Here is a 26907-nt window from a genome sequence, read left to right on the forward strand (position 1 = left end):
GTGCTGTCCCTCAGCTCTTCAGCTCAAGGCTAGCACTCTACCACTTGAGCTACAGCGCCACTCTTTTTTCTTTTTTCTTAATTTTGGTGTTCTAGGTTTGAATTTACGGCTTCGTGTTTTCTAGGTAGGTGCTCTGCCACAGTTTCCTGAGTAGCTAGGATAACAGGCATGAGCCACTGGCACCTGGCTACACATGTGTATTTCTGAGCCAGTTATTGTGGCACATGCCTGTAATTATAGCACATGGGAGGAAGAGGCAGGAGGATCTAGTGTTCAGGGACTCTAGGGTTACCTGTAAAGAGCCTGTCTCCAAAAAAAAAAAAAAAAAAAAATTACAATTCTGATAAAGTTAACCAGAGTTACGGTATAACTGATGTTTATAATTCAACACAGCATCATCAAATGCAAAGAGAACCCCATATTGGCCTAAGGTTTTCTGCTTTTCTGGGCTGCAGGTGGAGCTCAGTGGTAGAGCTCCTGTAGCTCTCAGGACAATATGGTCTGATCATACCAGTAGCCTTTGTTTTTATTTGGTTCTGTGTTTTGCAAAATGCTTGGGTCTCAAATGGGCCTAACCAACTTTTAGGAAATCAATTAGAAAACTATTCATACACAAGTATTTTTATGTAGAACTGCATTCTGCCTCTAAGCTATGCACCAGGTTGTGTCATATGTAAATATAAAAAATATTTCTTATCCAGACTTGTAATCAAAGCTATATAAAAAGTACTGCTTCTATATCAACTTTCATGTGTGTTGTTAGATTAGTCTGGTATCTTACTGCAGAGATGAGACTAAAACCAAGGCATTGTCTCTACTTCCCTTTAATCAGTATCTCTGAACTGCTGGTTTTGTTAACACGCATATACAATGCTTGTTCTTCAGATTTTAGCATGTTTCTCAACTGAGACTTTACCTCCATATAGTCTGAATGGAATAGTCCTGCTGAATTGGCAGATTTTGCAGAAGATTACCATGGAAGCTGCAATGATGAAAAGCTAGGAGTATAACCATCACCACCCCATGCCTGAAGCACCTATTTTTGAGATCATTCTGATGAATTAGAGGAAAAAGAAATTACTGGATTTAGAGGCTAGTACTAAGTATTGGGAGATACTAGTCTTAGCTCTACTGGGACAAAAGTCCATCTTTTTGAACCTCAGTTTTCTTATACAATAATGGAAATGCTGACAGTGGTACTGTCAATTGAATGAGGGTAATACTTAAATAAAAAATGAAGCCATGTTATCTTCCTTTTCTTGCTAAGTCAGTCTGATCATTCCATAGAAAACTCAGGGTTTGGAATCATAGAAAGTGGTCCCATGAAATTTATTTTAGGTTATGAGGTATTATAGTCAAGATACTGAGCTGAAAACAGTTGGTAAATAAAAGTTGGTAATGCTTACCATTTGACAAGCACTTTACATATTATTTTTACCCTAATCTTCACAATAACCCTATGAAGCCAGGAACTGCTGCTTTTAACTGTTTAGCAGATAAAATTAGAATTAAGTTGATTCCAATTAGCATAATGGGTCATACATCTGAAAAATGTCCCATTCTGTTTTTGAACCAAGTCTTAACTACAGAACTCAACAACTAAGCCTTGCACCAGTAATACTGATAAAACACATTTTAGTATCACTGCAGATTGTGGGCATCAGACACTGGGCCTTTGCCCTGCTTCCTCTCCTTATCTTCCATGTTCCCTTGATTGCTGCAGCTGTTGCAGCTTGGTTCAAGTACCAAAGGAAGCTGGTTAAAAACCAGAAGTCAGCCAAGCACTGATGGCTCACACCTGTAATTCTAGCTACCCAGGAGGCTGAGAACTGAGGATCGTGGTTCAAAGCCAAACTGTGGTTCATTGTGTTTAGCATCATCTTATATGGTCCTATGTACATAGCTTTTGACCTTTTTTGCTTGTCTGGTAAGATTATCCTCAACATATATTAGCTATTGCAATAAGGGAAACCATGGGACCTATGTTTCTTTGGGGCTTAATATAATTTTTTCCATCTTTCCATTTCCTAACAAATGGGTTGGTGGTATTCTGATGGAGGCAAAGACTTCCATTGTGTGTGTGTGTGTGTGTGATCACATTTTCTTGATCCATTCATCTACTGAGAGATATCCAGGCTTGTTCCATATCTTAGTTATGGTGAATAATGCTGCAGTAAACATAGTTGTGCTGGTAGTTTAGTATAGCCTTGTTTGTGACCATTTGGGTAAACGCCCAAAAGTGGGATTGCTGGGTCACAGGGGAGCTTTATGTATAGTCATTTGAGGAACCTCCATACTGCTTTCCAGAGTGGTTGTACAAGTTTTTAATGTACTATGTGATTTTTTTTCCTTTTGTATGTTCTTCCCCCTATGGTATAACTCCTGTTGTCACTGTATTTGATTCTAGTGCCTTGCATCTTGTATATACATTTTTTTAATTTGGGGAGGGAAAGGGAAATAAAATGCTGAAACAAGGATACAGGTTGACCCATTGTAACAATGAGACATATAAGACACTATGTTGAAAACGAACCTTACAACTTGGTGGGGGAGAGGGTGGAGTTGGGGAGATGGGGAAGAAAGGGATGGTAGGGGAAAAACAAAGGAGGGGGTAACAATGCTCGATAGGAAATGTACTCATTACCTTGCTCATGTTACTGTAACCCCTCTGTACAGTATTTTTATAAATTAAAAAAAAATTTTAAGCCAGCTTGGGTAGAAGAGTCCCTGTGAGACTCTCATCTCCAATTAATCACTCAAAAACAAAGTGGAGGGCTGGGAAGGTGGCTCAGTGGTAGAGCGCTTGCCTTGCATGCATGAGGCCCTGGGTTTGATTCCTCAGCACCACATAAGCAAAAAGAAAAAAGCCAGAAGTGGCGCTGTGGCTCAAGTGGTAGAGCGCTGGCTTTGAGCTGAAGAGCTGAGGGACAGCGGCCAGGCCCAGAGTTCAGGCCCCACAACTGGACCAAAAAAAAAAAAAAAACAAAGTGGAGCTGTGGCTCAAAGTGGTAGAGTGCTAACCTTGAGCACAAAGAGGCTCAGGGACAGCACCTAGGCCCTGAGTTCAAGCCCCACAACCGACAAGAAACCAGGAAGTTAGTGACACCAGTCCTCCTCTGGTTTTTAATGTTGCTGTAGTTACAGAAATTAAAGAAAAATGCATTTAATCTGGGGAACATGTCTGCATACATTTGTTCCTTTAGCTGACTTGTTGACTTAGAAAGGTAATTTTAATTAAAAAAAAAAAAATTGTAGTGCTTAGATTGAACCCAGGGGCTTGTATGTGCTAGGCAAGGCTCTACCACTGAGCTACATCCCTAGTCCCACAGAGGTAATTTTTAAATTGTAACATAATCTGTCCATTTTAGGGAAAGAAGACAATGAAAGGTGTGAAATCATCTGGATCGTGATGCACAGCACTACAAAAAAAAAAAAAAAAAAAAAAAAGGCCGTAATGTTAAGTCATTATTTCTGCATGGTAAGGCTTTCATGGTTACACTGGGGTGGGGTGGGGGGGTGAGAGGGGTCGGGAGTGTTAATTGGAGAGAAAAGGCTCATAGACTTTATTGTCCCACCTGGCTTCAAATCATGATCCTCAGATCTCACCAGTGATCCTCACTGGTGGCCACTATGATTACATTTTGTAAATTGCTTTTTTGGATGATGTTCAGTGAGTAATAAGAAAAAGAAGAGATACAGGGTAAAAAGACACACACACATTGTATGCGCAGTAGTCCCAGAAAGATACCCACTGTGCAATGGCATGACAGCATCAGGGGAGGGAGCCTTGCAGAGCAGGTGGGAACAAGAGATTTAGAGTTAAGAACTATGTGCATATGCCTTGGGGGCAGAGTGAACTACATAAAAGAGGTATGAAAGGAATTCACAGGTGAATGTCTATGCTTCTAGGCGATGAGAAGGCAAGGAGTTCTTGTCCTGCTAGAGGTGATACTGAAGCAGCAGGAAAATAGGGTTTAATTTTTGTTTTGGGATAGTACTAGGGTTTGAGCCTCCTGCTTGCTAGGCAGGTATTCATTCTACCAATTAAGGCATACATGCCTATCCCATTTTGCTTTCATTTTTCAGAGATCTTCCATATTTGCCTGGGGTATCCTTGGCGTACAGTCATGATTTATTGGTTGAGATGAGGTCTCAAATATCTTTTTGCTTAGGCTGGTAAAAACTGAACCATAACCTCCAGATATCCATCTCCCAAATAGCTGGGGTTATAGGCAGAAGCCACCATGCTTGGAAGGTTTTTTTTTTTTGCACTTTGAAATCTTACTAACCATATCTTTATTTCCTTTTTTTAAATGTACTCTTTGGCCAACAGTTTATTTACACCACTGAATGAAGAATTATATCTTGGCTTTAAATGTTAACAGCAGGGCTTAGCATGTACAAGGCCTTAAGTTCCATCTCAGAGCCCGCCCCCCAAATCCCCCAGAGAAAACCATTGACAGTGTTTATGGAGCTTTTATGTCTTCTTTTAGGCTGTACACAGAAGATGAAAGACATTTTATGTTGGGCTTCTGAATGTGATCCACTCATAGTTTCATAGTTTTTCTTTGCCATATTTAAACTCCTTACTGTTGCATGTTTAAATGTATTATTTTTAGTGCTACTGGATTAGTAAATATTTTAAGATTTTATTTTCTTCCTAATATCTGTATCTTACGATTCTAGGTTGCTTCAGTGTCATTGAGATAGAGATGTAGGGGGCTGGGAAGGTGGCTCAGTGGTAGAGTGCTTGCCTTGCATGCATGAGGCCCTGGGTTCAATTCCTCAGCACCACATAAGCAGAAAATGCCAGAAGTGGCCCTGTGGCTCAAGTGGTAGAACACTACCCTTGGAGCTGAAGAGCTGAGGGACAGTGCCCAGGCCTAGAGTTCAGGTACCATGACACACACACACACACACACACACACACACACACACACACACACACACATGCACGCACGCATGCGCACACACATAGTCTAATGGATATAATAAAATTGGTATGTTAAAAAAAAAGATGTACGGCTCTGCCGTTATGGAAGACAGAAATAACTAGATCACTTTGGCTCTCTACTTTTTATTTCTGCTTTCAACAACTCAGGATGAATACTAATGGCTGTTCTTCAATGGCTATTCAAAACTTGGAATTTTTACATCTGATAGCTGTGTTTGTTACCAGAAGTGTTTATAGAGAATACACATTCTTCATCTCACATCCAGTCCTCTTCTGTATTTGCTTCACAAGGATAGCAACTACTATGGTTTTTCTTTCATTCTCAAGTGTCTTTGTCAGTTTCATTTACTTTCTCACTATTGTGGTCCTGAGGTAAAACCCAAGTTTTAAAATAGGAAAACAATAATGAATTATTGTTGAATTATCTATTGATTAACAAAACACTTTAGGAAACAAACTGTATTTAATGCCATCTTGCAATCTTTATTTATAAATAAGGCTCAGAAAAATAGAGCACATTTAATCTTTTTTTTTGTTTTAATGCTCTAAGCCCTCATATTTCTAGGTGATCTATAAATACAGTTATTTGAAATATGCACAGCTGAATTACCCTTTTATTACATTGTGCAAATACTAAAACCTATTTTATTGAAGTAGTTTGTTTCTAATTTTATCAGAGCTATGTTCTACAGTTGCAAAACAAAGACTTCAAAAAGTAACAAACTACACTGATCTTACGCCCTGGTATTCCGCCTCTCCTCTAGAGGCAGTTATAGACAGAGTAGGCAGATTCCTTCTGCTGGGGCTTTTCTAATCATCAGTGCATTTTTATCTGGTATAAAATAAGGTACAAGATCAATGTCTCCCCCCCCCATTGAATATAAAAGGTATCTATTTTGAAAGAGATATTCTCATTCTACTCTTTGTTCAGGATAATTAATTTCTTAATGGATGCTCTGGAGATAAGTAGCAGCTGGTTATTGCTCATCTGTTGCTCCTGCTGAACTGTGCTTGCCTTCATGATTATAGGCAGGAAGGCAAGCACTATATTAATCAGTGTTGGTTTACTACAGCAAAAGGTCTCTTTCTGACCATCAAATTATTTTTTGACCTCGAATTACTAATTCTGAGAAAACAGGAATAATTATTCATTTAACAACAATTATTGGTATGCTTGTCAAAAATGCAGTTGTTGGAGTTGAAATGATAACATATATTGTGTTGAAAGATGAAACTAAGAATTGAATTAAGAAAAAAATCTTGTGTGCATTTCAATTTGGGAAATTGAGGGTGTTATTCCTGCCCATTCATAGTCTGGATTCAAGCTTGTAGCCCACAAGGCCCACTATTCATTAAAGTATCTTTGTTTATACCTGATAACAAGTATGAACATGTATGTAAGGGACAATATTCAAATGTCTGTGAACTAAAGTATTTCAAAGAATCCTATTGCCAAGAAAAATGGAACAAACCCAAGATGTAAGCTTGGAATTTTTTAAAACAAAGTTGAGAGCACTAGAATCACTGAAGGCATAGAATTTAGATTGTGGTTGATAATCTAGGTAAAAATCTTGGCAGAACAATGACAATTTTGCAGACTGGAAAATTTCTTCACTGAATAAGAAAGACAATTGTTTCTGAAAAAACAGCATCTCATAAAAAACAAAAATAGGAATAATATTGTAAAAGATATTAAGGGAAGACTTTATAACCTTTCCTATGTTTCCAGCCCTCAAATAAGATCTTTTCATCCTGTGTCATACTTGACCATAGTGGTGTATTTTCTGGAAAGCACATGGCAGTTAACATTGTGGTTAGGCCAGACTGCAACAGATTTTACCTACTGTACTGCAGTCCAGTGGCATTACAAATAAGTAAGCCAGTTTTGAACTAGGACTACATGAAAATTTTGTGAACAAAACTCTGTTTTCTTATGGAATTACAATGGACTAGATGACAAACTAACACTTGAAATATTGCCTCACAACTAAAATAGAAAAAATAGACAGGAATTGAGTGGCTAGTACATATACTTAGTAGCTGTTTTTTTTTAATCACTGTTTACTAATTTCTGTTAAATAGCCTTCCCTCCAAAACTTAGGCTTTAAACCCTGCAAGGGTAACAGCTTTTGCTTAATAATCAAAGAGTTTCAAATGTCACCCACAAAAATAGAAAAGCGGAAAAATTAAACACCTCCTTATGAGTCATTTAGGGTTTTCTCTGTGTGATGCTAAATCATATCAAGAAATAAGGGATTAAGCATACAAATCCATGGAAGACAGAGGTGTCTAGCATTTGTCTTCTGGAATTAAGACGGAAATTTCCTGGCAATTCCAAATGGGGAATGTTTTCCACTCATTTCAGGAATAATGTGAATGTTGCATTTCATTGAACCATGTGTGATAGCCTGGAAATACTTGGAAAATGTCTTGAATGTTGTTGCAAATTGTGTTTTATAAAATGGGAAGATAATTTTTCCCATTTCTATGGAAGATAGGTGTGCAAATTAATCGCTGCTACTTACCCCGTTTAATAATGGCATTAAGGGTGTCCATGATTTCTGTGTGAATGAAAGGTAACATTACAGCTTCATTATATTACATTTTAGCTTCCACATGAAGAGGAACAAGTACAGTTTCTCTGATTTCATTAAAGCAAATTGAGTCCTCTTATTCTATCTTTCCAACCAAAGACAAAGCTGGCTAATGCTATTTTCCACAACAGACTCCCCGACCCTGTTTTATCTAAAAAACACCCCCCAAACCACACCCAGTGTACATGCTGTCCTTACCACATACAGAATTCTCAGTCGGCAAGGTCATGAATATAAAATGCTTCTCAAAGAAATAAGCTCAACTCCTTATTGACAGAATTATTCCTATTATTTAGACCTAAATTTGGCATCTAAATATTGCAGACTCAGTTATTTTAAAAATTTTTCACCTAGTATCAGCATCTACAAATCCAAAGATATATGCAATCTATTCATATGTGGTCCTTACCATCTGATTACAGGTACTGGCTGACAGGTATTATAGTCGCAAATATCATGGTTTCAGGTGTGGGTTACAATAGAACCTCCTTTTCCACAAAGGCAATATGTTGTAAAATTGATGTCTCAAGACCCCTGAAATGAACATCAGTCATGCATTAAGAAGTTCATCATCTGAGTGTCCAATGGCATCTGGGTTTGAAAGTGGGTCCAGGTCTGCAAATAGATTGAACCAGGCTGACATGTCTTGGTTACCATTGTTGGGGGCTATTAAAAAGAAAAACACATTGAAGAGTTTCAGTGTTTTGAAGTCATATTTTGTATCACTTTTATGATTTTGAAAAAGATACTTTTTATTAAAAAATTGAAGATCATTATATCTACTTAACAGTTGATGCAGACACATTGTGCGTTGCTGAAGCTCCCATAGTGAAGTAATTACACGCTGCTCTGAGAAAGGTAAGCACTAGTCATCTTAGAAACATTTAATTTTAAGGTAAATTATAGGATATCAGGTAAAATTTAAAACTAAAATAACTTGTTAACTCAGCATTTGTTGACTTTTATGGTGAAAGTATTACAAAAGTATCACATATAGGAAAAACATCCTCCTAATCCTACCATATTAACATACATTTTCATTTGAATTTACAGTTGTTTTATTTGTTTTCTATATACTCTAGTTTTTGCTTTTGTGCTGGTGGTAAGTTTTGAACTAAAGGTCTAGGTGCTGCCCCATACCCTCTTCTCTGAAGGCTGGTACTCTATCACTTGAGCTACAGCTTCACTTCCAGCTCAAACTTGTAATTCTCTTGTTTGAGTATCCTCAGTACTGGGATTTACAGATACGTACCACTACTCCCAATATCATAACTTCTTTCTGATCAAATCCTTCTTATCTTCTGTAGAAAATGGAATTTTTTTTTTGGGGTCCGATCATGGGGCCTGAACTCTGGGCCTGGGCGTTGTCCCTCAGGTCTTCAGCTCAAGGCTAGCGCTCTACCACTTGAGCCACAGCGCCACTTTCAGCTTTTTTCTTTTTGCTTATGTGGTGCTGAGGAATCAAACCCAGGGCCTTGAGCATGCAAGGCAAGCGCTCTACCACTGAGCCACCTTCCCAGCCCGAAAATGGAAATTTTTATGCATACGTAGCCTTCAAGTTTCACTGTTGCAGATACTGGGCTGGAACTAACAAATCTGAACAGACTGTAGGTCATATAAGGCCAGGTTGTTGAAAGCCAAATGGTTCAACATCAGAGTTGGAAATCCAGAGGACCAGGGTAAAAGGCAGTCCACTCCAGAATCAAGTCAGCCCTCTGTGACATACTTGGTTCATACTTGCCATAGACCAGAGAAGGCTGGGATTTGGGCACTAAACCTTAAGGATCCGGGCAGAGTAAAAGTCTCCTGTTGGTTTGTGTCCAGATCCACTTTAGAGCACGCTGATGTAGTGTCAGTACCTGCACTATGATACATGCTACAGCTTTGAGTCATGGACACAATGAATTAGTTTTATTTTTGTTTTTGTTTTATTTGGGGTCAGGTCGTGGGCTTGAACTCTGGGCCTGGGCGCTGCCCCTCAGCTCTTCAGCTCAAGGCTAGCGCTCTACCACTATATTCTGAATCTGCAGTGTGAAGCTGTGATTTGCTTGTGATTCCATCTTTAACCACAAAGCACTGGAAAAGTAGGATTCCAAGAATGAGTATGTACTGATAGAAAATCAATGAATACATCCATAGGGGAACAAGAGAGAATGTTTTTATTTTTAAGAATGTTCACAAATGTACAGAGACTGTGGAAATAAAAATTACAGTGAAGGAAGAAGACACAGCTCAGTGGTGGACTGCTAGGCAGTATGTGCATGGTGCTAAGTTTAGTCTCCAGGACAGAGAGAGAGGAAGACAAGGGGAAAAGGAGAGAATCAGAGCGAGGAAGATGGATGTAGAGCTAGAGATATTGAGATTGGAGAAAAAGGGGAAAGAAGCCCAAACTCAGCAACACAGTAATAAGTATTCATGAAAAATGATCAAAGAGCCAGGTGTGATGGAACATAGCACTCATCACTTGGGACTGAGGCAGGAACACGTGAGGTTGAGGCCAGCTTAGGCTACATCCAAAGATTCCTATCTCCAAAGAAAAACTAGGTGTTATCAGTAAATGCCAAATTAATTGACAAAACTTTGATAGAAAAAAGCCAGTTAGGACATATATGGTGACCCACAATATAATCCCAACTACTCACGAGGCAAGAGAGTGGGTGGACCATAATTTAAGGTCAGACTGGGCAAAAAGTGACACCATGTTTCAGCAAAACAAGCTGTGCATTCATCCTAGCTAGGAGGGAGGTATAGGTAGGAGGATCTTGGGTCACAGGCCCAGCCCACACAGAAATGCAAAACATAAACAGAAATGGGGGTGGAAGGAATGGTGGGCATGGCTCAAGCTATAGGTGTTACCCTAACCAACATTAAGGCTCTGAATTCAAAACCCTAATACCACTACAAAAGAAGCTATGTACAGAGTTTCAGAATATTTCCCATGAGACCACTGTTAGCCAACAAGAGGAAAAAAAGTAGACACTTTTGTAGTGGAAAAATATAGCAGATACCACCTTAAGCTAGTGATGAAGGTTACTGTTACCAGCAATGGGACAAAACAGACATCACACACCTGATAAGATTAAGATGGTACAGCACCATTCCTGTGCTGCTAGTTCTGCCAAAATGAGCAACCTGCATTTAATTATGAAAAAATCAGATAAACCCTACTGAAGGACAGTCTTCAAAATAAGTGACCTGCTGCACAGTGAAAAACATTCAAGGTTATTTAAAAAAGATTAAGGATTACTTAGAGACTACAGAGACTTGCCAGCTCAATTCTGGTTTGGTTCCTAGATTGAGAAAAATGAAAACTAAGCTGTTTTTCTCCTCTGGCACTCTCCACATCAGTGGAACAGTGACCAAAACTGAGTAAGATTTGTACTCAAACTGTGTGTGGTCCTATGGCAGTTAATTTTCTGACTTTGATCATTATGTAACATAATCATACAATGATCAAAACCTTGTTTTCAGGAAGCTGATACTGAAGTATCTAGTGTTAAATAGGAATTATGTATATGAAATGAACACTCAATTAGAAGATACACAGAATATAAAGCAAACAGTAATGTTTGGTGATCATGGTTACCAAATATGGTAACATTTTAAGAAGTCAACATGTGGAGCACAGGGGAAAACGATTAATGTAGGCTTTTTGTAGAGCTTCTACAGGCCAATATAAGAGCAGTTTGAAATCTGAGCAGAATATATATATATATATATATATATATATATATATATATATATATATGAAAGCACTGACAGAGAGGAATCTATTCTGACAAAATAACTGGAGCAGAAAGGAAGTCTCCTGTTTATAGCAGAGTATTGACAGCCAATGGAGGGAATATTTCCTATCTCAGTAAGGCTGTTTGAAAATTGTGATGTATAAAACAACCAGATGTGGTATATGTATTTTTTTGGTGCCAGTCCTCAGGTCTTGGGCGCTATCCCTTCTAGCTCCACTTCTAGCTTTTGTGGTTGTTGCTTCTTGAAGACAAGACTCTCATAGATTTTCCTGCTCTCAGGATGGCTTTGATCCTCAGATCTCAGTCTCCTGAGTTGCTATGATCACAGGCATGACCTACCAGTACCCAGCTTATTTGGCTGTGTGTGTGTATGTGTGTATGTTGGTCCTAGGGCTTTACCTCAGGGACTGGGCACTTTCCCTTAGCTTTTTTGCTTAAGGCTGGTGCTCTACCACTTGAGCTACAGCTCTACTTCTGGCTGTTCTGGTGCTTAATTAGAGAAGAGTCTCATGGACTTTCCTGCCTAGGCTGGCTTTGAGCTGCAATCCTCAGCATCTTGAGTAGCTAGAATTACAAGAGTGAGCCAACAGCATCCAACTAAATATTCAGCCTTTTAAAGGAAAATCTGTCACATGCTACAAAATGAATGAACATTGAAGACACTATGCTCAATGAAATGCCCTGTCACCAGAAAAAAATTGTACTAGTCTATTTACATGAGGTATATAAAATAATCAAACTTAGAGAAACAAAGTATAATGATGGAGGGGTATGGTGAGTCACACCCAAAGCCCCAGCACTCAAATGGCTGAGACAAGAGAACCATGAGTTTGAGGCCAGCATGGTGAGACCTTATCTCAAAAGGAAAGAATGATGGTTACTAGGGGTTTAAGGAGAGGGAAAGGGGGAGTTGTTAATGGTCATAGGGTTTTGGATTTTCAAGATGAAAAACATTCCAACGATCTATTTCACAGCTGTGTGAACATAAACTTTTGAACAGGTAATGTTAAAACTAGCTATGTGGTAGAGCCAGTGTTTAGTATACATAAGGCCCTGGGTTAAATCTTTGCATCCCCAACTGATTAGGATGGTATCTTATTTACTTGAATGCGTTCTTTGTTAACAGGCTTCCTGTAATCAAAAAGCATCTGACCCAGGGTTATATCTCAGTGATAGAGAACTTGCCTAACAGGCACAAGGCCCTTAAAAAGGACCTAAGAAGAGTTGGGGGACCCCCCTATACCAAATTTATATCCACTAGACAGATCTTAACACAAAATGCAACATCCTGCTCTATGACAATTCAGTTTTTCTTCTCTGCTTTCTATAAGAATAGCCAGGTAGAATTTTCCTTTCTTTTTTTTTGTTTTTTTCCTGTGCTAGTTCTGGGGCTTGAACCCTGGGCTAAGTGCTGTCTCTGAGCAATTTTTTTTTTTGGGGGTCCGGTAGTGGGGCCTGAACTCTGGGCCTGGGTGCTGTCCCTCAGCTCTTCAGCTCAAGACTAGCGCTTTACCACTTGAACCACAGCACCACTTCCGGCTTTTTTCTTTTTGCTTATGTGGTGCTGAGGAATCGAACCCAGGGCCTCAGGCATGCAAGGCAAGCACTCTACCACTAAGCCACCTTCCCAGCCCATGTCTCTGAGCAATTTTGATCAAGGCTCACACTTTACCAAGTAAGCCACAGCTCCACTTCTGGCTTTTTGGGTGCTTAATTGGAGATGAGAGTCTCCTGGACTTTGCTATCTGGGCTGGCTTCAAATCAAGATCTTCAGATCTCAGCCTCCTCAATAGCTAGGGTTACAGGCGTGAGCCACTAACACCTGGAAAATTTTCCTTTTAACACAAACTACCACCAGCACCCAGCTCAACTGATTCTTAATGCAATGGAAAAAAGTAACTTACATCGTGTTAATTTCTTTGGACTCTGTGAAGGCACTGGTAGGTTATCAGTGTGCTCTGATTCCTCTTGGGAGGCCCAGTCTAGAGGGAAGGGAGAAAAGAATTTTGTTAACTAAGTAGGGTACAGGAAAAATCATCAAAAAAAGAAAACATAAAAAAATAGCTAAGTCCTCTGGTCTATGATAGGCTAAGATTTTATAGTAAAATAGGATAAAAAACTAAAAGCTATCTTGGCACCACTGATACAAGCATGTAATCCCAGTTACTTGGCAGAATCACTATTCAAGGCAACTGAGCAGAAAAGTTCATGAAACCCCTTCTTAACCAGGAACTGACTTGATGGCAACACCTGTTATTCTAACTGTAACAAGAAGCCTAAAATTAGGTACATCACAGCTCAGGCACATGTCTTGGTAAGAAGTAGGACCACTGAAAAAAGCAAACAACAACAACAACAAAACCAAACAGGGCTGGGAGCCTGGCTCCCAGGTATATAGCCTGCCTTTTGAGAGTGAGGCCCTGAGTTGAAATCCCTGCTCCCATCTCCTCCCCCCCTCCCCGTATGAAAGGGAGGGAAAAACATCTGGAATTAGGTATTTAGCCAATCATCTAATTTTAGTACCAGACAGTGTTGGTTGGAAATCCTTATAGTTTTCAAAGTCATTTTGAAAAATATTAAAGAAAGACTTCAATTCTAAATGGTGTATCCACAAATCTTAACACAAAATGAAGCACATTAGTGTCCAGAACTGGGTATATTTTGATAATTCACAGTTTTTCTTCACTGTGAAGAGTTAAGAACCCCTAAAAATACTCATAATGCAATATATATTTAATATTTATATAGTTAACAAATATTAACATTTAATAATATATATAACAAATATGTAAGTATATAATATGTAGACTATGCCTCACATACATGATATACATTATATATAATTTTTAAGAAAATTGAAAATGGCTGGGTACCAGTGGCTCACTCCTGTAATCCTAGCTACTCAGGAGGCTGAGATCTGAGGATCATGCTTCAAAGCCAGCCCAGGCAGAAAAGTCCATGAGACTCTGATCCCCAATAAACCACTAGAAAACCGGAAGTGGCGCTGTGGCTGAAGAGGTAGAGAGCTCCCCTTGAGCTGAAGAGCACAGGGATAGTGCCCAGGCCCAAAGTTCAAGCCCCACGACCGACTGACAAAAAAAAAAAAAAGAAAGAAAGAAAAGAAAATTGAAAATGGAGAAGGTAGATCATCTAGCTAGCTAGCATGAAGCCCTGAGTTCAGATTCCAGTACCTTCAGAATATATACACACACATAGTCACGCTCGCGTGCACATGCATGCACACATGGCATGCACACAGATAGCATGCTATATTTTGACTGTCCCCCTCAAACTTATATTGAAATATGGTTGTCATGATGGTATGAAGAACCTTAAAGGCAAGTCCTCAGGACTTTGGCCTTTGTGAATGGATTACTGCCATTATCCTGGAAGGATTAGTAGTCACAGGGTGTATTCTGGATAGAAAGGGTAAATCTGGCCCCATCTTGTCTTAAGCACTCACTTGACCTTCACCTTGAGCCCTGAGATGATGTGCTACATTCTGGTATTATGCCCTTAGACTTTTCAGCCATCAGAACTGCCAGCAGAACCTATTTATAAATATCCAATCTTATGGTACATTACATAAAGTAGACTAAGACCTTGGGGTTTCTAAAACATTTGTCTTTTTTCTCTTAAGGTAGCTAGCTCACTGCCCAGCTACATTAGCAGGAGAAAAGAAAGTGGACATAAGAATAGTGAAATGGAGCAGGGCACTGGTGGTTATACCTATAATCTTAGTTACGCAAGAGACTGAGGTATGGGGATTATGGTTCAAAGCCAGCGTGGGCAGGAAAGTCTGAGACTCTTGTTTCCAATTAATCACCAGAAAGCTGGAAGAAGAGCAGTGGCTAAAAGTGGTAGAATGTAGCTTCGAGTGAAAGAGCTCAGAGATAACACCCAAGCTCTGAGTTCAAGACCCATGACTACCACCAACAACAACAAAAAATAGTGGAATCCTGCATGAGGTGCAGGGGACCAGGTTCTGCTCCCTTTATTGTTTACACTGCCCTATGACCTCAGATGAGTCACATAAACACTGAGTTTTAACTTGTCTAGTAGATGGGAATATCTTGTTTGTTTTCAAGCTGGGACCAATTGTTTTCAGTAGTGAAAGTGATTGTTGATATTGTATCAACTAGAAGAAAAATCAAGCTGTTAGAGACTCGTAAAAATAGGGGGTAGAAGAGTTAGAACACATGATGGAAAAGCAATTGGTTTACAAATCATTAGACCTACCAGGCCATTGATGTGCCAGGAAAAACCTTGCCATAGGAAGGCACCACAGTTATCCTTAGATAGAGTGCTTCTTTGTCCAGTAATCCTGTCCATTCTTTTAGGCTAGTCAATAAATTCTTACCAAATGGTTATTTAACTGGTATTTTATTGAGGGAACTTCATGCTTCTGTCACAGAATATACAAGACAAATCCCTACAAATCATGCCCTTGTGATATAGCATAATATAGTATTTTAATGCAAAGTACAGCAAGTTAAGATGCTGATACAGGTGTGAATGGTTTATTTTTTGAAGGTTTTTTTTAATAATAAAATCTGGGAGATGAGAGACCTGTTTAAGGGAAGATAAACTGACTACAGCTATGAAAACAGATACAAGTAACACTTTGAAAGGCCATCTGTTAGTACTAAGAAGCAATTCAAGGACTGGCCATCATGGAGAAAGCTTTCATTGGGAATCCTGTACTAAGGTTTACATCCATCCTCCATTACTGAACAGCAACAGAAAGGTGCCTCTAAGGGATCTGGAAGTACTGAATGGGGTGACAGAAACAGCAAATATTCTGAAGGTAAGGTAGGAGATAAAAATTGGAATGCAGGTTTTATCCTGAAACCATGTGTGCTTCAGTTTTTAAAAGCAGGGTGCTAACCTCAGAATCTGCTTCTTGGAGGAAGTGTGGAGGAGGAACTGGGAGCTAAAGACTTGTTAGGAGCTATATTGCAGCAAAACGAAGCCAAGGGAGGCTCTAAATGGCTCTAGTTGTGAAGTAGTTTCAGAAACAGAATAGACGTGACTTGATAACGAATATGGACATGAGGAGCAAAATGACTCCCAAGGTGCAGAGCTGGAAACAGGATAGCACACTGAGGTGGGTGTTCCTTCAGGAATACCTCTTCCCAGCTTGCCTCTGTGTCCTCCACTCCTGCTGTTTTACCCAGAAGGCTTCCTGGACCCAGCTACTCAAGCTGTCCCTTTTTCTTGTTAACTCTGAACTCACAGAATGAAAACACACCAAATTCTGTTTAATGAAAGAAATGGATCTCCTATTGGGAGGGTAACTTATCAGGTCAAGTATGGCAAACCAAACAACTAGGAAAGTCAGTGTCTAAGAGCATGTAAGTCTGGTGGAACTGGCAAGGAAACAGGTCAATTCAGATTCCGTGACATATATCCAGTGTGATTAGATTTGGTATTTTTGCAGTTCATTGGTGGTGAGTGCTGATTTTATCCAGTGGTACTACAGTTAAAAAAAATCAATCTCCTTAAGCCGGGTACTGATGGCTCACACCTGCAATCCTAGCTACTCAGGAGGCTGAGATCTGAGGATCACAGTTCAAAGCCAGCATGGGCAGAAAAGTCCCTGAGACTCTTATTGCCAGTTAACCACTCAGAAAACTGGAAGTGGCGCTATGGCTCAAGTGGTAGAGTGCTTGCCTTGAGCTGAAGAGCTGAGGGACAGCGCTCAGAGTTCAAGCCCCAGGACCAACCAAAAAAGAAAAAAAAAAAAAATCAAGCTCCTTGTTGGTTCTACCATCAACAAGCATACTATTTTTGTTTCCAAAGGTATAATGAGGCACGTGTGTGCAAATGGTTGATAGATACTTACTGTTGAAAGCTCCAGCAGCACGAAGGCCAAGGTCAAAGAGTTGTGAGGGGAGGAATCCAGAGGAATGAGCAAGAGGCTCGGACCCCACAGAAGCCTCCTGGGGCGTGACACCAGCACTGGCGCTCCCACAAGAACTCTGGCATTCTTGGGTAGATTCACTAGTGCTGGAACAAGCAGGGCTTAGAAGGCTATTCAGAAATGAGAATTCCTTCTCAAAATCTTCTCTTTCCAGTGAATCTGAAGGTACATCTTTTGCTGCTGCTGATTGAAAATAAAAGCAGAAAGGCTATTCTTTTTGAAGAAATGAGAGTAAGACACATGATAAATTAGTTTCATTGTTCTTTTACAGTACCAAAGAACTTTTACCAGCAAATAAATTGGTTGGAAATTAATGTGACAATTATTCCTAAGTGGGCAAGATTTAGATCAAAATGGTCACATTTTCACAATGAGGGTATAACAAAGGACAGTTATAAATATTTGAAATAATTAAGCTACCACCTATGTAAGGCAAATGACAAAAGATGCATGGAGAAATAAAAACAGTAACACTATATACCATGTTTGGTAATATATCATGTTTGTTTAATATAACATGTTTGGTAAAAAAGAAAAAAAGTGAAGGGGATAAAGATGATTAAAGAAAGATTTAAGAGCTTTGAGCAGCATAATTAATAAGGTATTTATCCTGAATATACATAACCTAATACTAGGAATGGACCTTACACACGTGGAAAGCACTAAAATTCTTTATATTAGCATAAGAAATTTCACTGAATTTTTTTTTTTTTGCTGCCCTGCGTGATGTCCCTGAGCTCTTTGTGCTCAAAGCTAGTGCTCTATCACTTGAGCCACAGCACCACTTCCTCAGTGAATTCTTAAAGGAGGAAGATATATAATTGAATGCTTTGATTGGAATGCATGAAGGATGAAATGATTTAAAAATTAAACCAAAACACAAAAGGCTCTTTCACCTATAAATTTTACAACTTTGTTGCAGAATAGACTTTCTGAAATACAAATATTTGATGGCATAATCTATGGGATACTTAAATAGCAGTGAACAGAGGAGGGCAAGCTTTAATGTGTAAACAACACATTAACAGGAATATGGCAAACCTAGATTACTGCACCACCTAGTGTTAAAATAGTAAAAAGTCCTAACGTCACGACTGACCAAAAAAAAAAAAAAGATAATTTGATGTGTATAGAATGGACTTATAGAATGAAATTTTATTTATTATTATTAATGAATATTAGCAAAATCTTTTTTTAAAAGGTATGATAAACTTTTGGCAACTGAAAATGTGACCATTTCAAGATAACAAATCTACATCTTACCTGATTCTCTCCTGAAGCTTGCTTCTTCGGACAAACCTACCCTGAAGTGAAAGCAAGATAATGCATAGATTCTGTTAAAATACATTTGGTTCATAGTTCCCAAAGAGTTTATATAGTTAAAAATGTAACTTAGAGCCCAGCATTGGTGGGCTCTGTAATCCTAGCTCCTTAGGAGGCTGAGAGCTACGGATCATGGTTTGAAGCCCTCCCATGAGACTCTTATCTCCAATTAATCACAGAGAAAGCCAGAAGTGGCACTGTGGCTCAAGTGGTAGAGGCTAGTCTTGAGCAAAAAGAGCCCAGGGACAAGCCCCCCCCCCAAAAAAGGGGGAGGATATATAAAATATTTGTCTAGTAGATCTCCCAAAAATCTATCACTGGGAGAATTTCTTACTTTTATAGATCTATACAAACCAAAAAGTCTACCCATATTCAACATTGTAACAGCAGCATTTGTAGGCAGTGTGCTAAATGTAAGGTTGAATATCCCCAATTCAAAAGGCTCTGAGGGGCTGGGAAGGTGGCTCAGTGGTAGAGCGCATGCTTTGCATGCCAGAGGCCCTGGGTTCAATTCCTCAGCACCACATAAGCAAAAAGAAAAAAGCCAGAAGTGGCGCTGTGGCTCAAGTGGTAGAGCACTAGCCTTGAGCTGAAGAGCTGAGGTACAGCACCCAGGCCCAGAGTTCAGGCCCCATGACCGGACCCAAAAAAAAAAAAACCAAACAAATCAAAAGGCTCTGAAATCTATAATGTTTCAAGCACTGACATGATACCAAAGGGGAAAAAATCTACACCAAGAAACTTTGTTTCTTCACAAAATTATTACAGTATTGTACAGAATTACCTCAGGCTATGTGTATAGGATGTTTGTAAAACATAAGTGAATTTCATTTTAGACTTTGGTCCTATCCCCAAGATTACTCATTTATATAGATGTGACTATTCCAGTTTTTTTTAAAAATCCAAAATCTGACACCTCTAACATAAAGGAAATTTAACTTGTACTATAATTTAGAGAAATCAAAGCCATAGAATATGAAGTTTCATTTTCAAGCATTGAATGGTTTTACTTAACAACTAAATACAAGAACATCCCTGTAAAAGTGAGGCATTCTATTCTAAATTCATGTTTCTAAAAGAAGACATATTAGTTTAGAATATCATCAATCAATACTAATTTTGGAGATTTATAGCATCCATCTAATAGCTGATTTATAGCATCCATGTAATAACCAAAAGGTGAGGTAAAAAACTAAACAGATTTAGTCAAGGTTGTTTCTAGTAGGCCTTTAAAGACACGTAAAAGCAATAGGATGTTGATTTTTAACAAATACTACAAGATAAATCTATTAGACAAATAGACACTTATGATTTGGGATAAAATTTCCAATGACAATATATGTATTTGGTTTTTAAATGACTGTATTGAACAGGGGATGAAGTGCTTGGGAATCTGTTAGCTCAAAAAGTAGCTCTTGTAATGTTAAGGAATCATGGAAAGATTTTGAAAAAATAACTTCTATGAGATATAAGAATCAAAAAAATAAGCCGGGCGCTGGTGGCTCACGCCTGTAATCCTAGCTACTCAGGAGGCTGAGATCTGAGGATCGCGGTTCAAAGCCAGCCAGGGCAGGAGAGACCGTGAGACTCCTATCTCCAATAAACCACCAGAAAACCGGAAGTGGCGCTGTAGCTCAAGTGGTAGAGCGCTCGCCTTGAGCTGAGGATCTGAGGGACAGCGCCCAGGCCCAGAGTTCAAGCCCCACGACCGACAAAAAAAAAAAAAAAAAAAAAGAATCGAAAAAATAAATATTCCATTTAGGTATGAATCAAAATGCCAATATATAGCTAAGATAGGTTTAATTTATAACTAATACTTGATAATTGTTGGTCCTAGCTGGGCTCCAGTGGCACTCACACTTATAATCCTATCTATTCTGGAGTCTAAGACTTGTATTAATGCTAGTTCAAACTGAAAAAATCTCTCTGAGACTCCATTTCCAATTAGCAAAATGCAACACTGGAGGTCTGGCTCAAGTGGTAAAGTGCAAGCAAAAGAGCAAAGCTCAGAGCACAAGGCTCCAGTACACACACACACATACACACACACACACACACACACACACACACACACACACACACACACACACACACACACACACACACACACACACACACACACACACACACACACACACACACACACACACACACACACACACTGTTGATCCCAAAACATTTATATATTCCAGTTAGCCAAAATTTTGATTTTGATTTCCCACAGAGAAAATGGGGAAATGCTTTCTATTTAGGATCATCTTGGTCCTTATTTTTTAGTTTGTTATTTTAGTCAATTTAGTCAAAATGAGGATTAAGCAGCAGCTCTGGAAGGGAAACAAAGAAAATATGCAATAAAAGAGAAATAGGCAACATGTCATACATAGCGAGGTACGTAAACTAGTCAGTAACCAGGCCTAGCTTCATCTGTGCGGTTTAGAGGTGGATTTGTAACAGCGGCTGACCCCTTTAGGCATGACCTGGCTCTTACTAGAAGGCTCAACCTCCCAAATGTCAGAATCTGGAATAATAACCCAAATTCATTTAGTACTCGTGTCACTCTTTACCTGCCATAGTAAAACCTGAATTAAAAAAACAACTCCAAACAAATGTCTAAGGATACTGGAAAAAATGACATGGAAGAAAGCATTCAATGAATCAGAGAAAAAATAATTCTACATGAAGTCACAAAATGATATCCAGGACTTGCACAGCATAGCTTCTGCCTGCTTACTTATTGAGGTTTTCAGTAAGAACATTGTCTTCTATTTGTCCTTCTTTGTGGTCTTCAGTAAGCTTGCTTGGAGTGTCTTGTAATCTCTAAGGATAAAAAAATTCAATGTTAAATAGATGCAAAGACTCTGTTTCTCTCTTTGAAAACAAAATGAGAAATACATTGCTAAAGAACATATAAAATAGGGATAATTTGGAACTAGTCCCATGTGGGGAGTGTATGCTAATGTAATTTTAACTGAGCCTCATATACATAGTTTATCCTGGTTGCTTGTAGGAACCACACATACTGTGATGTGGGCTAGCGACAGGTTGGATTAACAATGTTCTGACAGGTCCACTTCAACTGTGTTGCAATGCTCCAAACATAGCTAAAGATTTTCAGCATCACTTCTGAGTAGACATAAAATTTGTCTAAATATATCAAGTGCTATTCAAGGAAGCATTTATTATAGAAATTAAAAAATAAGTTCACATAAAAATGTAAAAACCCAGTCTAATTCAAGGCATCTTTGGGGTTGAAAGATGTTATGTCAGAACCTGACTTTAGAAATCATCTCAGTAGCAAGGTATGAACCTGTGGCTGATATGAATCCAGCAAGAATCTCAGATTGTGTGTGTGTGTGTCAGTTGTGGGGCTTAAAATCTGGGCCTGGGTTCTGTCCCTCAGCTCTTCAGCTCAAGGTGAGCGCTCTACCACTTGCCATAGCACCACTTCTGGTTTTCTGGTGGTTAATTGTAGACAGTCTCATGGACTTTCCTGCCTGACCTGGCTTTGGACCATGATCTTCAGATTTCAGCCTCCTGCGTAGCTAGGATTATAGGCGTGAATCACTGGTGCCCAGCCGTCAAAAAAAATTCTAAGCTTACTGAAAACAGGGCAGAATGGTAAGATGAAAGGTACTGCAACATAGTCTATCAGAATTGAAGAAATGACTATCACATGAGTAAGGCAGTGCAAATGATGTGACTGAAGATGTACGAATGTTAAAAGCACTGCATTCCTGGCCTGAGGATACTCTGTTACAGAGAGAACTAATGAAGCATGTTCTTCTCTTTAGCTGTTATCAAACCTAAGTCGTGAGCTTAATTTTTATCATCAGCCATATCTGACACATCAGTGTGAATACAGGAAATGTGTCTTAAAGTTCTAAAACTGTCATGTAAGTAAACTGGCCATTGTTTAGAATAGCCAAGCATTCTGTCACATTTCCATAATGTATCTTGTACATTAAGGAGTTCTCAATTCAACATGTTAGTTCCATAGTCTTTTCTTATCTCTTTGAATTTTTTTTTTCTCTTTGAATTTTTATTTTCATTTTCCTCCCCCTCACACACCACCTTCAACCTACTGCTATACTCCCTTGTGTTTCAGTGTTGCTGCCATCATTTGGAACCAAGGAAGTGCTAATCCATCTTATCAGAAGGAATGCAGAAAACATAGCCCAAATGTTTTTTTATAAATTTCAAATTAAGCTTAGAAAAAAGTTTCAGTGTTATTACCCAAATGAAATGTTAACAAGAAACAAGAAAAATGTACCTTGAGAGCTACAAAATCATACGGATGAAAGCCAGTACAGGCCTCATGGATTTGGGACATCATTCGAGCTGTTTTCTCCCAGAATCCAAGCAATGTTCTCTGTAGGCAAAAAAGGTGACACTTCAGTTCTTCTTTCCTCCTTTGTTCAGTGCTGCATTTCCTTGTTGATGCAGTAGAAGCAGCAAGAACTAAATTCAGTTGTTCAAGTTTGGAGAACCAGAAAGAGCTGTAAATCATAATTCTGAATAAAAAATAGTCCCTGTAGTCAAGTGAGTGGGCCTTTCCTGTAATTCTAGCTACTCGGGAGGCTGAGATGGGGTTCAGGCAAACCTCCTCAGTCAACTGCTGGGTGTAGTGAGGGTGCAAATGCTATCCCAGCTACTGTGAAAAGCATAAAAAAGGATTGTGGTCCAAACAGTAGGCTCACACAAAAAAGCAAGACTTTTGTCTCTATAACCAGTGCAAAAAGTGAGCTATAGACCTGTCTCAGTGGCAAAGGGTCTGCCTAGCACATTGAAGCCCTGAGTTTAGACACCAACATCTGTGTATTCATGTACGTGCACCCATCACCTATGGAGGACGCAGCTAAAAGAAAGCAAACCCAACCAAGTGCCAGTGGCTCATCCTTGCAATCCTAGATACTCATGAGGCTGAGATCTGAAGATCATGGTTCGAACCCAGCCCAGGCAGGAAAATCTGTAGAGACTCTTTATCTCCACTAAACTACCAAAAAATCTGGAAGTGAGGCTTTGGTTCAAGTGGTAGAGCAGTAGCCTTGAGCAAAAGAAGCTCAGGAACAGCACCCAGACCCTGAGTTCAAGCCCTAGGACCAGCACCAAAAAAACCCAAACGAACAACAACAACAAAAAACTTATAGACTGGAACACTTAAACAGTCTAAAAGAAAAAGTTAAAGTATGGAAATACTAATTTCTATAGAAAGAGGAATAAATGTAAATGTATAATCTTCATGTTGGCAACCATATTTAAACATCTTGTTATTGAAGAATAGTAAGATATTTATATATGCTTCCACTTGAGAACACAAGGATGTACTCAAGTGGCTGGGAAGGTGGCTCAGTGGTAGAGCACTTGCCTTGCATGCATGAGGCCCTGGGTTCGATTCCTCAGCACCACATAAGCAAAAAGAAAAAAGCTGGAAGTGGCGCTGTGGCTCAAGTGGTAGAGTGCTAGCCTTGAGCTGAAGGGCTGAAGGACAGCGCCCAGGCCCAGAGTTCAGGCCCCATGACCAGACCCAAAAAAAAAAAAAAGTACTCAAGTAATTGGCCATCTTCCTTGTTGTTTCTGGGTTCCTAGTCAAAGAGAGAGGTATGAGTAGAGAGAACAAAGGAGGACAGAATTATCAGCTGTTTGTGTAAGGAGTTATTCTACATGGACGGTCATATGCTTTTATTTTCATGTACATCCCTTCTTGACTCCTGAATCCACAGTATTAGGTGAATTCCTTTAAAATAGCACAAAGAGCCATTTTATTATTTTCTTAAGCAAATACAGTTTGTATTATCTTGTTATTTGTAAATATATGTTGAATTCAGTAGCTGCTATTTGTTAACTGCTAACTTACTCGTTATAATTATTTCTGTATGGTTTGAGGTAATGTAAGCACAGGGAGGCTTCTGAGCTCAAGTGATATAGGATGGTGACTGGGCAGAATGAAAAGAACCCATGACCTAGAATTAGAAAACAGGTTTTTAAGCTCCACATTGCCATTCACTTGAATTGTCATCTATAAAATGACAAGAAAAGTTTCCAACCTTTTCAAACCATTGTTTTTTTGCTTCAGATGAAACTATGTAGTTCAAACCAGAAGGACAGCTCTCCAGTAAAAATCCAGGCTAATGGAACTTGAATTTGGCCTCCTCAGCATTTCTCTTTTCAAACCAGAGAGTTTCTAGGTCTCTCTCTCTCTCTCTTCTCCTTTCTCTCTCTCTTCTATCTCCTCTCTCTCCTCTCTGTCTCTCTCTCTCTGTCTCTCTCTCTCTCTCGACACGAAGAAGACTAACCTGACACTACAGGAATAGACAATCTCTGTAACGTCCTTTTAGTTTAGATTTTTATAATTGTCTATATGTGACAACCTCGACATGCCAATGAAAGGAATTTCATAATTGTATGAGTTGTTTTCACCCTCTAGACAACTTTTAAAAAGGAATCTCACCACTCATCGTTACTGCAAGGGCATGCTGACCATGGAGGTTGGTACCTGGTAGGTAGTGAGGGAATGAGATAACATATTGCAGCGACTAGCTCCAAGTAAATCCACTTTCTGACAAACATCCATTTTTAACTTGTCAAAAGAACCTTTACTATTTCTCACTTGGATCTGTACCTGCAATCACAAAAATATTAATATTATTTTCAATAATACAGGTTTGGAATGAAGATTTCTAAACATATAAAATTGTAAAAGAATAACAATATTCTTTCTTTGTATCATTGATATAATCTATAATTAATAATGAAGATTTTGTCTATGCCTGATAATTGCAGGAGAGTCTTCCCAGGCTATCTTTAGGTTGAGAAAGTATGAGATCAGAGATGGACTCAAATCTATACTCCCAGTTACTTGGTATACAAAGAATGTGGTTTGAGGTTTGCTGGGACAAAAAGTAAGCCAGACTTTATTTCAATGAAATGAATTAGATGTGGTGGCCCATGCTTGTTATCAAAGCTAGGAAGGAGGCCATAGGAAGGAGCGTTGACGTCCAGGCTAACCCAGGCCCCAAATACCAGGCTCTATTCAATAAAAGTAGCCAAAACCAAAAAGACATGTTTACCTACATGCTGCTGAGAGTAATCAATGACACCAAACACTTATACTAACTGGCATAAAAGTATAGGCTCTCCATCAATGTCAAATATTAGGAGTTTTTGTTATCGGGTCTGAGTTTATGAAATGAATGAATTTTAATATCCATGTACGTCAAATTTAGAGGATTACTTTTTTTAGGTTTGGGATTGAGCACAGGGTCTATCCCTCAGCCCTATGGAATATAATTTATAATGAGTCATTTATTAGCAAAGCACATGTCTATGCATATTTGCTTAGTAGGTTTGTAGGGAAATTGTATTGTAACAGAATGAAAATTTTGATAGTATTCACTTTTTCTTAGTATTAATAACTTTTTATATAACTTTTTACTTAAATTATATATTTTCCTTTGGTAGTAAGCTGTTTTCTTTCTGCAAAGAATTTCCACAAGTTCAGGTCAACATTCTTTAAAATGTGGTTAGATCTAATACGAGTGGGATTAAAAAAAAAAAAAAGGGAAAAGGTTGATGAAAAAAAAAAGTGTGGTTGGCACTGGTGGCTCACGCCTGTAATCCTAGCTATTCAGGAGGCTGACATCTGATGATGGTGGTTTGAAGCTAGCCCAAGTAGGAAAGTCCATGAGACTCTCAAGACTCTAATAGACCACAAGACTCTAATAAAGCCAGAAGTAGTGCTGTGGCTCAGGTGGTAGAACACTAGCCTTGAACAAAAGAAGCTTAGTGCCCAGGCACTGAGTTCAAGCTCTAGGACAAGAGATAGAGATAGAGATGGGGGGTGGAAGGTGTGCCAAAATCTCCAAGCAAACAATAATTTATAGTAAAATATGTATTTTTAATATATGTGCTACCAAGGTGAACATTAAAATAGCCATTTAAAAAAAGGCAGAGACAGTTATATATGTCTGTAATCCCAGTACACGCCAAGAGGCAGAGGCAAAAGGATACAGTTCTAGGCCAGCTGGGCTACATAGCAAGACAATGGCTCAAAAAAAAGAGCTATTGTCTTGATTCTTCACTAAATTATTATGTATCAGTTCCATATTTTATGCATCAAGGAAAGGAAAAGGATATATTTTCTTACTTTTCTGAACTTCTCCATTTGTTTTAAGGTATCTGGATCCAGTTCCTGGGATACATCTTTCATCCACAGCAGAGCTCCTCTGTATTCTGTGCGTGCCTGTTCCATCCGATTGATTGTCATCAATGTGTCGGATACAGCCCTTTGACTAAATGTTGCTACTTCTTGCTTAAGTCGAGAGAGAGGAGTACACAAGGCCAATCTAATGGAAGAAAGGTAAAAATCAG

At 38.9% G+C, this 26907-nt stretch overlaps 1 protein-coding gene and 1 long non-coding RNA gene across 3 annotated transcripts in view; one reads left to right on the forward strand and one right to left on the reverse strand.

The window, feature by feature from the left end:
* Positions 1–3424: 3424 nt before the first annotated feature.
* LOC122096431 lies at positions 3425–26792 on the forward strand. The gene is made up of 3 exons (XR_006145299.1): positions 3425–3478; positions 8339–8406; positions 26712–26792. It is a non-coding gene; the product is annotated as an uncharacterized LOC122096431 (long non-coding RNA).
* The window catches only part of Ica1l (islet cell autoantigen 1 like), a 41680-nt gene continuing 20185 nt past the window's right edge, over positions 5413–26907 (reverse strand). Inside the window, exons 6-13 of one of the 2 annotated variants that reach the window (XM_042666984.1) lie at positions 26684–26882; positions 25034–25159; positions 22811–22909; positions 21272–21357; positions 18481–18521; positions 17140–17397; positions 13199–13276; positions 5413–8214 (exon numbers count right to left, since the gene is read on the reverse strand). In XM_042666984.1, coding sequence (XP_042522918.1) covers positions 8099–8214; positions 13199–13276; positions 17140–17397; positions 18481–18521; positions 21272–21357; positions 22811–22909; positions 25034–25159; positions 26684–26882 — 1003 coding nt within the window. In that variant the 3' untranslated portion in view covers positions 5413–8098. Of the gene's footprint in view, positions 8215–13198; positions 13277–17139; positions 17401–18480; positions 18522–21271; positions 21358–22810; positions 22910–25033; positions 25160–26683; positions 26883–26907 lie in introns of both variants that reach the window. The other variant, XM_042666983.1, reaches the window with a different exon arrangement.

This window comes from Dipodomys spectabilis, unplaced genomic scaffold, assembly GCF_019054845.1.
Source record: "Dipodomys spectabilis isolate Male_0828 unplaced genomic scaffold, ASM1905484v1 ptg000373l, whole genome shotgun sequence".
NCBI lineage: Eukaryota > Metazoa > Chordata > Mammalia > Rodentia > Heteromyidae > Dipodomys > Dipodomys spectabilis.